Below are 15,390 nucleotides of genomic sequence, written 5' to 3' on the forward strand. Positions count from 1 at the left end.
CAAGCTCTAGTCTTATTATGCTTACTCTAAACCAGTTTCTTCTGGCTTATCTACCTATCCAACCTCAACACTGTATCACATACAAAATGTCCACACTAAGTGTGTTCTTTTACCTCTTACTTTCCCCCTAGACATTCTGTGTTTAATAAAAATAATTCTTCCTTACAGTTTCCAGGATACAAAGAAAACTTCTCAGGACAACTGATACATATCATCATTCCTTCTCAATATAAACTGTTCTGGATAAAAAATTAAAAAATGGGCTCAGACAAGTATCATAAATAATAAATTAAAGATTTTATTCATCTTTGTAAATAACAAGCACTCAAAGGTTTGTTAATGAGTCAAGGAGAGAACCAACCATCTTCTCCAAACAAAGAGGCTCTTAACACAGAAGCAAAAATCTATCTACTTCTAGATGAAAACAAACTAAAATATAAGACAGAAGCAAAAATCTATCCACTTCTAGATGAAAACAAACTAAAATATAAGACTTCAGATATGGAAATAAAGCACCATTTTTCAAATGGTAGACCTGGCTTACTTAAAGTAAGCAAACAGCCCCAGACCATCTGAAAAAGAAAAACATTTCAATGCCCCTTGTGAGTTCTAATAAAATTACATGGCTACATATAATGAACATGCCTCTCTCTGAACCACTCACTAATAGACAAAAATTATACAGATATACATGTAAACGTAGTCTTCCATTTCATTTTTCATTTGCACAAGCTTCCAGCTATTTAACCAGATGACAAATCAAAGTGACAGAAGACACTAGTATTATTCGTGTAAGAACTTTAGTGAGCTCATTTACTTACATTAAAAACTATGTGGGCTGGGTGCAGTGGCTCATACCTGTAATCCCAGCATTTGGGAGGCCAAGATGAGCAGATCACAAGGTCAAGAGTTCGAGACCAGCCTGGCCAAAATGGTGAAACTCCGTCTCTACTAAAAATACAAAAATTAGTGGGCTTGGTGGTGGGTGCCTGTAATCCCAGCTACTCAAGAGGCTGAGGCAGGAGAATTGTCTGAACCCAGGAGGCGGAATTTGCAGTAAGCCAAGATTGTGCCACTGCAATCCAGCCTGGGCGATGGCCAGACTCTGTCTCAAAAAAAAAAAAAAAAAGTTTTAAAAATGCTATCAGTCATGATTTTTCTTTAGCTAGACCATTTAATGATATATATAGAATAACATTTATCATCCTTTGGTCAGGACCTCCTTACAAACCATATCCCTTATCTGACTTATTCTTTACATAATCCCTTGTCAAGTAAAAGTGAAGCCTAGAGATTGACCTGAGAGGTCTCTTTACTAATGTTTGGGATCTTGCACCACTTCATAAAATAATGCTTACTCTAAACCACTATAGACTAGTTTGGAAATAAATGGGCTTTTTCCTCACAAATAATCAATTATTTCCTGGGGTAGCAATTAAACACTTCACTTTAACCTTCATTTATTATCACTTTATTAATACAACATCCCAGGGAGTAGACTCCCAAATTTCATCACCTCTTCTCTCTTAATTTAAAAACTGCTTCCATGCAAATCAAGCATTGGCTTAAAACCACTTTATTATTATTAACTGATTCCTCTAATATTCCAGAAAGAGCACAAGATTTTTTTCCATTTTTGATAGCTGCCTATTGTCAGTTTTAACTGGAGCTGAAAAACAGAAGACTTAAGTAAACTGAAAGCCATCGTCAGGTTTTAAAAAGGGACATTGAAATAATTCTTCTTGAAGATATTTTCTTTAACGGCCACTTATTTCTACCCTGCAAAAAGCTTGAAATATAAAATTAGTATTTAAAGCATCATACCCCCCCAAAAAAAACCCAAAGGAGTAAGGTATGTTCCAATTTAATGTTTATGCACACAAGTTTGTAAAAAATGTCAGACACATATACATTAAGTCGCAAAAATAATTCCTGCTCACTTTTAAACATTATCTTAACACTATGAAAATTTGGCTACTCTCATCGCTATTACATGCACTTAAAAAGTGATATACTTACCAAATTTTCACTGTCTGTTTATTCCTGCTAGGAAAGGACACAGTTCCTTAGAAATTTACTTCATTTTAAATCTTAAAGACACAAATTGAAGGTCCATATGTTGTTTAGTGCTTATCTAGAAGAATGCATTGCCACATCACATACTCAGATATCAATTTTCAGATTTTACAAAACTATCATTGTTCACACTAAAAAGCATTTAGAGTTGAGTTTATTTGTTTATAAAGATCACAGCAAAATAGAATGTAAAAACACTCCTAGCATATGCTGGTTTTATCTAGGATGTAGCTAAAAACTAGAGGGGAAGAAATAACCCATGTGTTAAACATACCAAGGCTAAATAAACCAGGACATAAAGTGGTTAAAAATAGAAGCTAATTTTCACTGGTATATGTGGTCTCAGAAATCAGTATTTCTAACTCCTATTTTTAATGCAGGGTCAGAGTGGCTTAAATACTTTTGAAATTTTTAAGCCTCTCAAAGAAACCTTGTAAGTAACTGGTCTGCACTAAGAATTTCGGTAAACCCTTCTCCCACCCAAACTCCAGCTAACTGTTCAAGAATCACTGCAACAACAACTTCAACAAAAACAGAATGAAGTTCTGGTATTTTAATTTTACAACAATGCAATGTCTCCAAAGCACTGAGAAAAATACTTTGGCTGCCAACTAAAAAGAAAATGTTTAAGAACTTTCTTAAATACTAGTTTTAAATAAAAACATTTATTCCTTCTCACCAAAATGAAGTAATTTATGTGTAACAAGTTTTTGTATTTAGAGTCTATTAAGTGAAGATCAGAAAAAAGTGAACTAGGATTAATAGGGAAATGCCAGGTGGTAAAATAATCATTTTCTAATATTCCTGATTCAAGCAATATTCAAAGAGATAGAGAAATTCAGATTGCTCACCTCTTTAATCAAAGTGTCCTGTTTCAGTTAATTTTATTAGGTAAACTTATGATATATAAAAGTATAAAACAGTACTCACCAGAAAGGCAGCTTTAAAGAGATGGTTTTAAGGAAAACCATTTCCACTGTATCTACGCCATTTCATATACAGATTAAACTGTGAAAGGCAATGAAACTTAAACCCTTGTGCAATTTTACATTAAAAAACAAGTGGATATCTGGTAAGATATATTTTATTATCAGTTGATAAATCCACGTTTTAAAATTTTAACAATATGTACAATTTCCATATAAAGATTATCTGTTTTCACAATGGCTAATCACCATCTAGCTCAAGAGGAGTGCAAGATGAACTAGTTTTATGGCTAGATTGTCTCAAATCAGACATCACACAAGGTGAAAAGGAAGAAGCCATACATCCTACTATCAGATTAGAATGGTTCAAGCTTACAAAAATTAGAAATTAACTTGTATGCTTTATACCTCCCTCCTCAGTGCTTTATGTTTGCGTCAACCTACAAGCACAACATTTAAACATTAAAGGAAATCTTTTAAGGATGGTTCAAACAATGAACTTGGGTAGAATGAAAAACTAAAAATGTTGCAAATACCTTCCACAACCCATTGTGTTCCCAATGCCTCTCAGAAGTGTTACATGAAGAATCTAGCTGCATTTCTTGATGGGCAGTCAGCTTTCATTTGACTATTAAAAAGGTATCTTATTCTTAGTTCAAAGTAAAATGAACTCACACAGGTACACCAACAGGATACGTTATAATTTACAAAAAAAGAAAGAAAAAATGAGTACTTGCATTTACAAGTGCTGCTAAAAGTATTTAAGAACAAAGCATTATAAAAACATATTCTAACTTATGATTGTACACCACTTATTATTTCTAGATGTGAGGAAACTTGCCTTTTTTCTTAGGTTGATTCATACTGTGAAAAGTTAAAAGGTGAATGAGAGAACTCCATGGAAGAGCTTAAGTAAAAGACCCCAGACCCAAAGCCCTGGACTCCATATCATTCATCAACAAGGGCATTGCCAACTTTAACTCACTGTCTTTTCCTTTTATGGACAATGTGTCTACTTAGGTTGAACCACAAAGAGACAACAAAGGAGCAGTATTACACCTTTATTACAACTGGGGTTAGCAAACCTAGATCTACTTTGGCCCAAGTATCGAGTGTTGTAAGTGTCCAATGGACCTATTATTAGTTATACTCACATTTAAGTAACTGCACAGCTTTCTTCCTTGTGTGAGTTATATGGATATGTTTGAAAAAAATAGGAACATCAGGTACTTACAGATTAAACTAACCTGTACTGGCAGGGCTGTGGGATTTTTCTTCTCTACCAGTAAGTAGCAAATGCTGAAATTCTGCTGCTAGTTAACAAAAACACAAATTGTATTAAACTGAGGAGTTCAATCCATAGTTTAAAAAGTCAATGTGCATTAAATTTCCTCAGAGCCTGCTATACATTTAAAACTTTTCCCTATTTTTTTTTTATACAAAAGTTATCTTACATTGGCTATTTAGAATGAACTAATGACACTGAAAATCTCTTGGACACATCTCGATCTTATAAACTATGTTTTCCAGTATGTGAATTGTGATGGAAATTTTGATTACTCCAAAAAGGGGATGAGCATGTATCTTAAACATGTAGTAGTTTCTAAATTTAAATGAATATGTAAACACATCCCCAAAGACAAGCAATTTTTAAAAGCTTGTAATTCAACTTTCACAAAAATTTTGTCACATCAGAGACTATCAATTTTTAAAACATGTACTAGGAAGCAAATCCTATTGTTTCTCCTTGAATTACCTAATAAGTTAATAGGTAAAAGGGGGCTTTGCTCAATAACTAGATGTTCCATATCTTTTCTAACTCAAGACTTACAGTAACTGTAATTACTCTTCCCTTGCTCCACTTGCGTAGTTAAGCAGCCTCATTTTACTGGCAAAGATTGGAAGATAATGGTACAAAAATCTTATTTTTTTTTTTTACCTCTGTGATTGCTGAACTATTTATGAATAAAATTTTAATAAGCTACATTAAAATAAATGATATGGTGAGACCTCAGTAACAAATGCAAACCATGAGCAAGAATGCTGTTACTTTTCAATACATTTAAGGTTCTTAAGTCAAATAACACCTCCCAAATGATCACTATTGACCTGTGAAGTAAACTGGGATATCATTCTTCATTTTTATCCAAGTTGTCCATCAATGAACTTCACTGTCCGTTCCTCAGACTTAACCAGTGGTGAAGGAATACAGATTCAACCATAATGGTAAAATGCAAACCAACCAACCCAGACACTAAGAATGTTAGAGGGCTTAGAAAATGCCAATGAAGGACTTCACCTTTTTACAAACAGCACACATTACTGAAGCTGTGCCATATTACTACCTTACAGAACAGGCGGGGTCCAAGTAATCAACCATTAAGACACAGTTTACTCACATGTACCTCCTCTAAGGTTATTTTGATCAAAATTAAAACATATACATCAACATTTTCATAACCATAACTGACTGTATGCCTCCTAAAGAACCTAACCATCAAAGTTTCCATCTAATGAGCCAGTCTGGATTTATAAGTGTCCAACCTGCTTCAAATAGGAATTTTTCAAATTGGCTTCAGTGAAGACCTATCTCCTTCAGACTACAAATTTCTGCCTTAATGACTACTACATTCTGCTTAGTAAAATAAAGACATTTTCTTCTGAGAATACGTGAGACTAATTGAAAAGAGTTTTAAAGAGAGATTATTCAGATTTTTCAAATTAATTTAGGTCCAAACTATTATTTTCCAGAGTTAGGAAGAAAATGAAAAGCTCTTCCTTTAGAGACTAAAATATCCAAAAATGTATAGAGCCAAAAGCAAGAAAAAAATAGTACTTGTTTAAAGCAATTATTTTCTGAGCCTTACTGAAGAAATGTTTTTTCAAATGTTCCTTTAAAAGTTCATCTATTTTCTAATAAAAAATGCCAGGTTAAAAAAAAATAAAGAGATGTTTTTTGAGATAAACATTTGGAAAAGTTGGATATATTTAGTTACTGGGAAGCTCAAACTGAAGTTCTACTTTCTCCATTTCCTACATATTGGTTTGAATTAGATCCATAATCGGGTGTTCTAAGAACTTAAGATATTAGTTTTGAAAATTCAGCACTAATCACAAAATTATGAACATCCATTGTGTACATGATCCTATCTATATACAACATCGTTAAGTGCTTCTTATTTTGCCAAGAAATATCACACAGAAAAGTCAGATGATTGCTATAAAAACAAAAGGTTATTATTTAAATGATTCAATGAAATTAAAATACCAAGAAAGGGTTAAAAAAAGAAGTAAACTTCACTGTCATGAGATAGTTAGCAGAAGTGGGGGAATGTTTGCTCATCAAACTCTGCCCTATAGCCAGTAGCCTTACAACGAAATCCCCTTTTTAAAGGACTTTTCCATAAAAGTTACAATGAAGAGCAAGCAAATTTCATTTTGGAATAACACAGAAAGATTACTCAGTATTAGGTCAATAACTATAGCATTTAAAAAAAGATATAAATGTCCATATAAATTTTAGGGTATCTACTTCTAGGGTGCATATCTACTTTCATCAACTTACTCAAACAAAATTTTGGCTCAGTTAAAGCAATGACTTCAATATTTTCTTTTGTTTGCCAAGTTTTACCAGTGGATGTTACAGACATCTAAAAATTACATAATTATCAAAATCTTATTTGTCTGAGTCACAGAACTACCACAAAAAAAAAGGGAACTCTTAGTTATCTATATATATTACCTTCAAATAATTATGCCATTGCTAAATTCCTCCCACCCGCAGTACTCAAGCAGATAAATCGAGCCTTTATTTCCAGCACATTTTTTCATTATCACCATCAGAATTAAGACAAGCAACTTCTAAAGATTTCAGCATATTGGGGGATGGTAGGTATGAGAGAAAACAAATCTCCAATTAAGGGCTCTTACATGTTGATTACTGAAGTTATAAAATAGTCCAATGGAATATTTTGTAATGGAAGCAACAAAATTCTTTCTTTAAATATTAAAAGCCTTTTATATCATTTCGTTATGGTGAAAAACATGTTATTATTAAGCAGGTCAAAATCTGAAATTCATTTAATGTTTATTTTTTTCTTTAGGCTTCCAAGAATGAAAACCATGTATAAACAATTCCAGGTTTGCTAAATGTTATACTGTTTGTTAACTGTTACTGCTCAGAGTAAACTGCTATCTGGATGGAATGGTGGCTCAAACACAAAAAACAAAAATAATTCAGGTTTGCTTTTGGCCTCACTGTAATTATTCCCTACAACACACACACACACACACACACACACACACACACGCCCGCGCCCGCGCACACACACTTTTCTCACCAAATAAAAGCAAATTTTAGTTGGAAACTAATGTGGATACTTTTCACATGTGCATAAAACACAGTTCAGTAAGGCTGAAAATGAACCTCAAAATAATCACTCCAAAACCATAGTTGAACATACTTTACCACATCATCAGGTATCAAATTTCAGTTTGGATACCTGAAAATCAGTAATCTAACCATACTAAAAGGTCTATATCACCCAAATTCTTGTTATGTATCAACTGTATGGTCTATACCCCCACATACACAAGCACACACATAGACAACACCTTCCCATCTTTACAGGGCTCTACATTAACATTTGCTCTAATGTGGTGAGGCTTGGAAATATTTTTAAAAAATCAAGCATTTCCAGATGACCTTTTAGCCTTAACATTCAATGCTAAGTTTGTGATTGAGAATGCAGATTTCAAATAGGCGCGGTGGCTCACGCCTGTAATCCCATCACTTTGGGAGGCCGAGATGGGCAGATCACCTGAGATCAGGGGTTCGAGACCAGCCTGGCCAACATGGTGAAACCCCGTCTCTACTAAAAAATACTGTAACATTAGCCAAGTGTGGCTGTGGGCACCTGTAATCCCCAGCTACTTGGGAGGCTGAGGCAAGAGAATCACTTAAACCCAGGTGGCGGAGGTTGCAGTAAGCGAAGATCACCGCACTCCAGCTGTGGCATTTCCAATGATTAAACTTATCCTTGAGGTTAAATTTAATAGTTTACAGAGAAAATAAAACCAGTAAGATTTTCCTAGAAGTGCAAGCAGAAAATCTGAAACATTTCATGCCTCCAAATCAAAAATATCAAATTTCATCAATTTACTTAAGTTCAATATAGTAACACAAGCTTTACTGAAGCTGTTTATTATGTAACACAAAGCAAATTACATAAAATTGCATATGAAATACTTAATGTTTATTAACACCACAGTCAAACGTGAATATTAATATAGAGCCTTCTCTGCCAAAAGAGTATAAAAATCCTAAGTTTAATTAAATGTAGGGGCCTTCACCAAACTTGCTGCAAGTTTGGGGACATAAATATCCAACAGCCATAAAGCTGTGAAAGCCCCCATAAGGAATAAAATAAATCCCACTTGCCTCAGACTGAACAGGGCAACACTGAGACTCAGCCTCAGCCTGTCCTATGGCAGGGCTATAGGAAGAAGAAAATTTTAATTTTAGAAAAACAGTTCCCAATTAATTTAAAAGACATGCATTAATTTTTTTTTTTTTAAATCCCAATGATCAAGCAAGCAAAAGGAGCAGCTTCGTTTTTAACTACTGTTCACTACAATTCCATTCAGAGTCCGTACTTATTTTTGTTGGGGAATCCCACTCTCCAATTAACTAAGTTTAATTAAGGTGAGTCTAAGTTGAAAATATGTAACTTAGTGGAATAGAGTACGGTAGGAATATTTTATTCATACCCAATGGCAAATATGTGAGAGACTACTAAAATACTAAGTATTCAAATCAAATAATTCCAGCAGCCACTCAAAAGTTAATCCTCACCTGCTGTGGTCTTGTTACTGCTACACAGTATGAAAACTTATACAATAGAAACTAGTGCCAGACAAAATGTTCTCGTTTTTCTAAAAGGGGTGGATGGATGTAAGGTAGAGCCAAAGCTGCCAGCCCTACTAACCTTACAACTTCCTTAATTATGGCAATCACAATGCCTGCCTGAATTATCAAATCCCAAAAGTTGTCTTCTGTGAGGGCAGTTGGCATTCACTTTGACTCAACTTCATCTATTACTTAAGGAAGGTTAGGTTAGAATTAATTATATGAACGTAATTTGCTCTACTCATGATTCAACCACACTATGGACCCCAGAAGCATTTAGATAAAAGCTTTCTAGAAGCTTGATTATCCTTGGATGCATGCAAAAATTACACTTCAATTATATTAAATGGGTACACCACCTATGAGTCTATAGCTACAAATGCAGGAACTCATGAGCTTGAGTTTTATATGCCAAAGCCTAACACTTTCGATTAATTTTTAATTAGAATTCTATCCCATACTTAAAAGTTCTATTTTTGCCCATCGGACCTATACAGAGAGCAAAAAACATTGCTATAAGTATCAGCCTTCTTTCCACAAAATGCAAACAAAGCTTCACATAATTTTTGAAACAGGTCTACTAACCCTTTTGCAGTTTGTCCACAACCCTGTACATGAAATTCTTGAGAATTTGGGAGAGCATCCCCTACTTAATCACACTATTTATATCTTAAAGATTTTCAACAAAATTTTTCTTTGGCAGTGTATTAAGTGTGCTGCCAAATCAAAGAATTGTGTACTAACTTTGAAACCATTTAGGTAGGCAGAGGTTCAGAGGGGAAAGTGGTTTGGGACTTGGCAACTGGCAGAAGGAAGAAATATATTCTTGATGAAACATGAACATTTTATTTTCAAGCTATGAAAAATTTTGTACTGCTATGGTACTACAAAGCACAGCAGCTATAAAATCACTGAAGCCAAATAATCGGGTATTTTATTTTTTGAGTCTCGCTCTGTTGCCCAGGCTGAAGTAAACGCAGGTCACTGCAGCCTCGACCTCCTGTGCTCAAGTGATCCTTACCTCCCTCAGCCTTTCAACTAGCTGGGACCACGGACCCACAGTAACATGCCTGGCTAATTTTTAAATGTTTTGTAGTTTTGCCATGTTAATCAACCTGTACTTGCAATCCTCCTACCTCAGCCTTCCAGAGGGCTGGGATTAGAGGTATGAGCCACACTCCCAGCCAATATGAGGTAAAACAGCATTAGCTTTATAATATTTGCAATGTCTTGCTTAAATGTATGACTTTTACCTGTCACATAAATATGAACTCTTCTGTGATGGCTAAATCACTTTTCAATATTATTTTCCTTCAAAGTTAAAGCCCCCCTTTTCTTACAACTTCAGAGTTCATGTCTTTTATCTATACCTTCACAGGAAAGTTACAAAGAAATGTTACCATTTTCTTAGCAATCTTAGCTTTATAATGAGAAAAACTCAACTTGAGTTCATTATATTAATATTTTGCATAGGTTATTTGATACCTAAATAGTCATAAAACTACCCTGCAAAAGTAAAGATCAGAAAAACAGATCCCAAAAAGGTCAACAAGAGCTAGTTCCAACACCAAACATTGAAAAGTAGTCATCTCTACAGAAAAGCTCTCTGTAAGAACACAACATTCAAAATTTCCAAGGATAAAAAGTTGCACAGTAAGGCTATCTAGGCTTAATAACAGAGGTACTTGAATAATGTAATCTTCCAGGATCATAATAAAGTTAAAAACTGCCAATCCATCTGTTAACCATCCCAACAGAGACACATTCAGATTCTCAGCATTATACTTAGAATAATTTATACCAATCCATTAGCAGCACAAGAAGCTATGACTGCATGCACCTAAGCTTCTAGAAGTTTGCACCTGAAAAGCTTCTGAGGTCCATGCAGTACTGAAGTCTCAAAAATAATCAAAAGAAAATGAATGGGTCTGGCACTAGACTCTAAACATCTTAGCAGGAAGGAAAAAGTGTTAACATTTACATTTTAAGTATCTATGACACCTGATGTGTACTGACACCAAAGAAGGTGGGAAGGTGATTATAAAGATTTTCATATCCATTGTGTAATGACTCACATACCTGAGTTTTTCTGTTAACTGAAGCATTAACATATAACTCTACATACACTATTCAGTTTAAAACATGCAGCTAAGAAATAACCTACAACTCAAAGACAGAATCCAATGATATATCAAAATTGCATTGGTAACTATGTATTTTATTATGTGGACATCTACTGTGGCATGCATCTGTACAAACCTTTCAGGCAGTGGTCCACAGCTGGGTTATGAATAAAAAGGCATAAATTTTTCTCTCATTTTATTACAATGAAGTTTAACAGTACAGAAAAGTCACATGACCTTGGTGGGTCAGATTTCTTAAACCCTGCAACATGAGGAACTCTAAATACATTAAATATTGTTACACATTCAGACTTCCAATGTACAAGTACTTGGAAACAGTTACAGCCCTCACCAAGCTAGGTTGGGGACATGAAGTCCAACAGCATCTGAAATGCTGTGAAGGCATAACTTTACAAATAGCAATGTAAGCTTACAGAACTTGCCTTTAATAAGGTGGTATGTTCATGTAATTCCAGCGCCTTCACAATTTAACGAACCAAATTTACTATACTTCACTTCTAAAAACCTAGATGAAACATGAAAAAGAAGCCATACAGTATAAATTGCAACTTCAGGAAAAGCTCCTGCTTTATTCCAAATAATTTTTCCCATGTAAAATAAATGTCCAATAGTTCCTGGTATGTGGTAAGATAATGTTTGTTAAAGTCACAATGAAGCCTTATTGACGGAAGCTTGGCTATATAAACAGCACAAGTTGAGAAAAGGTTTAATCTCCAAACCTATTTAGACTGGATGAAGTAGGATCAGTAACGGCCACCTTGCGACATTACAGGAGGTCTCATTCCCATTGGAGGTCGAGGAGGTCCACCCTGGTAAGGGGGCACCATTGGCGGTCCCTGCCCATATGGGGGCATAGCACCAGGAAGGTATCCTGGCATGCCTTGATGATGACCACCATACTGACCTAAAAAACAACAATTTCAAACACAAAAAATAGATCGTTATGTACTGTACTTTTAAAATGCAATGTATATTGCAAATGAATTTAATATTTTATGCATTAACTGAGAAAATCCACTAAATATGATAAAGATAAAAAGAGGAATACCATGAGGTGGCATTGGGGGTCTCATTCCTTGTTGCTGTGGGATGCCTGGCTGTGGTGGCATCATACCTCCAATTGGTCCAACTGGTGGATTACCGATGGGGGCCTGTCCTGGCCGAGGAAGATTACGTTGATATTTAGGTAACTGTGCCCTTCTCTCTTCCTGGGAATAAAAATAAGCACAAGGTTCAATACCTGAATGCAGAGCTTCATCAAACATAAAGGAATGCATCTAAAATCTTGTAACACTGGGTAATTTTCAAACATTTACCCTTACTCCCCAACTATTTACTTTTCCCAAACCAACCAATCCAACTGCTTAAACTCTATATATCTTAAAACTTCACCTATTCGTAAACTTGAAGCCTCACTAACAACTTTCCAGGAGTTACAAATTGCTTCAACAAAAAACTATCTAATGAAATATTGTTATTAACATTCCCTTTTTTTCCTCCCCCAAAACTCAGTCTTGCTCTGTTGTTCATTCCAGAGCGCAATGGTGCAATCTTGGCTCACTGTAACCTCCGCCTCCCAGGTTCAAGGGATTTTCCTGCCTCAGCCTCCCTAGTAGCTGGGATTATAGGCTCCTGCCATCACACATGGCTAATGTTTGTATGTTTATTAGAGATGGGGTTTTACCATGTTGGCCAAGCTGGTCTTGAACTCCTGACCTCAAGTGATCCACCTGTTTTAGCCTCCCCAAAGTGCTAAGATTATAGGTAGGAGCCACCGTGCCCAGCCATTATCAACATTCTAAATATTGACTTTATATTAAAATTCCTTTATATGGGACTTAGGGGATCTACAGATTCTACTTCACACTTAACAGTTCTTCAATTAATATATGCAAATTTGTGTTTAACTAAAATGATTTTTAAGAGTTAAGAACCTGACTTAATGTCTTCTTTTAGGAATAGTCTGGAGGAAGGGGAGAGAAAACATCTAAAACCAAAACATGCACTATCCATCCACTTTAAGTACTTTGTGATTTCTTAAGAATCACAATGGCAAAAACCACTTAGTAAGCATTAAACCAGATCACAGACCATGTGAGCACAAAGTAACACTTTTCAAAGGGACAAATTGCTATAATGGCTTTAAATCAAATGCTGCTAGTAGAAAACTTAAAAGAACTTACCAGGGATATATCCTCATCTGGATGGATCAACTTACTGGTTGCACTGGTTGTTGTAAGTGTAGCAGGCTTACTTGTTATTGAAGCTGCTGGTTTAGCTGCAGTACTATTTGTTGTACTAGTGGTTGAAGCTGTAGACTGTGTATAAGCAGGGAATGTAGGCTTTGGGGGTTCTGTAGTTGTTGCAGGGGTACTATTTAAGGGTTTGAAATCTGTACCAACAGGTCCCTGGACAGCTGCCTGAGCCTGTAAAATACAATACTTCATCAACAAAACTTCAAAACCCCAAATTAAGTATATCTACAAACAGTTTAACTTAAAACAAGGCATCAACATTAAATAAAGGACCAAACTTTAAATGAAATTAAAACAAAGATAACATGCAACAAACACTCCACAGAATTCAAGATAACCCATTAAGAGTATCAAAAGATGCTGTGTTAAAGTCACATCCAGAACACAGCAGTGGAAATAAAACTGTATTATTTAACTTGTTAGATGTCTTCTACCTCCTCACCAAAAATTAAATTTACAATGCTTTGTATTTATTCCAGACTACTGAAATACAGTATGTTATAACAGAGTAACATGTGTTCTATTTTTACTGTTCTATTAATAGTTTAGTTGTTAATCTATCAAACAGCTAAAAAAAAAACCCAAAAAACTACAGAATATGAGTTTAAACTCCAGTTACTAAGTATAACATGAACGACTATAAATGGTGAAACATTAAAAACTCCAGTTACTAAGTATAACATGAACGACTATAAATGGTGACACATTAAAGATATGTCCTTTAGCAGTGTTCTTTATATATTTATAAAATCCCCTCCAAATTAACAATGGCTGGATAATTACCATAGACAAAAGAATTAATTCAGTAGGATCTTTTAAAGTAGCAAGTTATCAGTAACAGATGTGTTACTTTTCATAATACCACACATCTAAAACATGTAGACGAGGCCAACTTTTAGGATCAAAGCAGAGTATTAAATTTTCTTACATTAAATATGATGCATTAAACAGCATAAATCAAAATAGCTTAATCACGCATCAGGCCAACCATTGGCCACTATAATGCATTTACTGCTTACATGCTTTTAACCCTTTAGAACCACAGGAGTTTAGGGTACTTATTTTTAGTATGAATTCAAATTTTCAAATACAATTTGACTTACATAGCATTATTTCTGCTTTAAAAAATTAAACAGTATATTTTTGGAAAAATATTCAGTTTTTAAGTAGGGTCCAAAGGGTTAACTTATAAAGCCATTTTAACAATTTTAAACTGCAACTTCCTGCGTACTTGTGCTGTGCTAGGAAACAGAGCTTTAGAAGATGCAGACAGACTTTCTGAATTGGATGAAGCTGTACTTGAGCTTGTGACAGGTGTCCCCATCTGTAGCATAAAAGAAAGGAAACAATGAAAAGTCTCCAAACAAATGGGTCAAAATAAGCCATGTGGTAGACTTTTTAGATTGCATTTTTGTAAATGCAAAATTGAATGCAATCAAATGTCACTTATTTTAAAAGGCAGGCAGTTAATGCATTTACAATAAACAATATTAAAATACGAGCCTCAAAAAAAATTTAATTCTATACCAATAAAACCTAGTTAACTAGTTTATTTTCTAAAACTACTGTTTTGCATTATTTCAAGAATACCTGAAACTGAGAATAGCGATGTATAAATACTGACACTTCAATCCAATTCTGTATCAATGATTCTCTACAAAAGATTTTTGTCCATTACATCTCTCAATACATAAAATTCCCACCCACCATAAAAGCTAGATTAATGTGCTTAATAAAAGGCACTTAAAGAAAATGCTTTTAATTTAGCACTCACAGAAAAAAAAGTTTTTAAAAAATGTAAAAGATAATCTAAAAAATAAAATGAATAAACATACCTCCTGATCTAAATTCTAAAGACATTAAATCTGAATCTGCTTATTTACCAATGAAACGAGGAAAAAAGCCAAGGTTTTAACCATTATGTGCACACCATAATAACAGAAGCATCTTTCACTTATGCTTTGGAAAAGTTTTAAAAGCTTTGAAAAAAGACCAGTAAGAAATACAAGTGTGACTAGGTCAAAAGCGATTAAATGACACCATTTTAGCACAAGTGCAGCACTGTAGCTCATCACTGTTCC

General features: G+C 34.6%; 1 protein-coding gene across 26 annotated transcripts in view; it reads right to left on the reverse strand.

Annotated features, from left to right (window-relative positions):
• Positions 1-278: 278 nt before the first annotated feature.
• ZNF207 (zinc finger protein 207) overlaps positions 279-15,390 on the reverse strand; it is a 32,324-nt gene continuing 17,212 nt past the window's right edge. For 2 of the 26 annotated variants that reach the window (XR_013535774.1, XR_013535770.1), the window contains 7 exons: positions 14,541-14,633; positions 13,238-13,480; positions 12,103-12,262; positions 11,774-11,958; positions 11,477-11,559; positions 8,443-8,497; positions 279-4,312 (listed from right to left, as the gene is read on the reverse strand). Coding sequence is in view for 7 of the 26 variants with exons in the window: in XM_078373853.1 (XP_078229979.1) it covers positions 11,798-11,958; positions 12,103-12,262; positions 13,238-13,480; positions 14,541-14,633 (657 nt within the window). In the remaining 19 variants the exon portion in view is untranslated. Of the gene's footprint in view, positions 4,316-8,442; positions 8,498-11,107; positions 11,959-12,102; positions 12,263-13,237; positions 13,481-14,540; positions 14,634-15,390 lie in introns of those variants that run through there. The other 24 variants (XR_013535773.1, XR_013535768.1, XR_013535783.1 and 21 more) reach the window with 15 other exon arrangements.

The sequence above is a fragment of the Callithrix jacchus genome, chromosome 5 (genome assembly GCF_049354715.1).
Source record: "Callithrix jacchus isolate 240 chromosome 5, calJac240_pri, whole genome shotgun sequence".
Classification (NCBI taxonomy): Eukaryota; Metazoa; Chordata; class Mammalia; order Primates; family Cebidae; genus Callithrix; species Callithrix jacchus.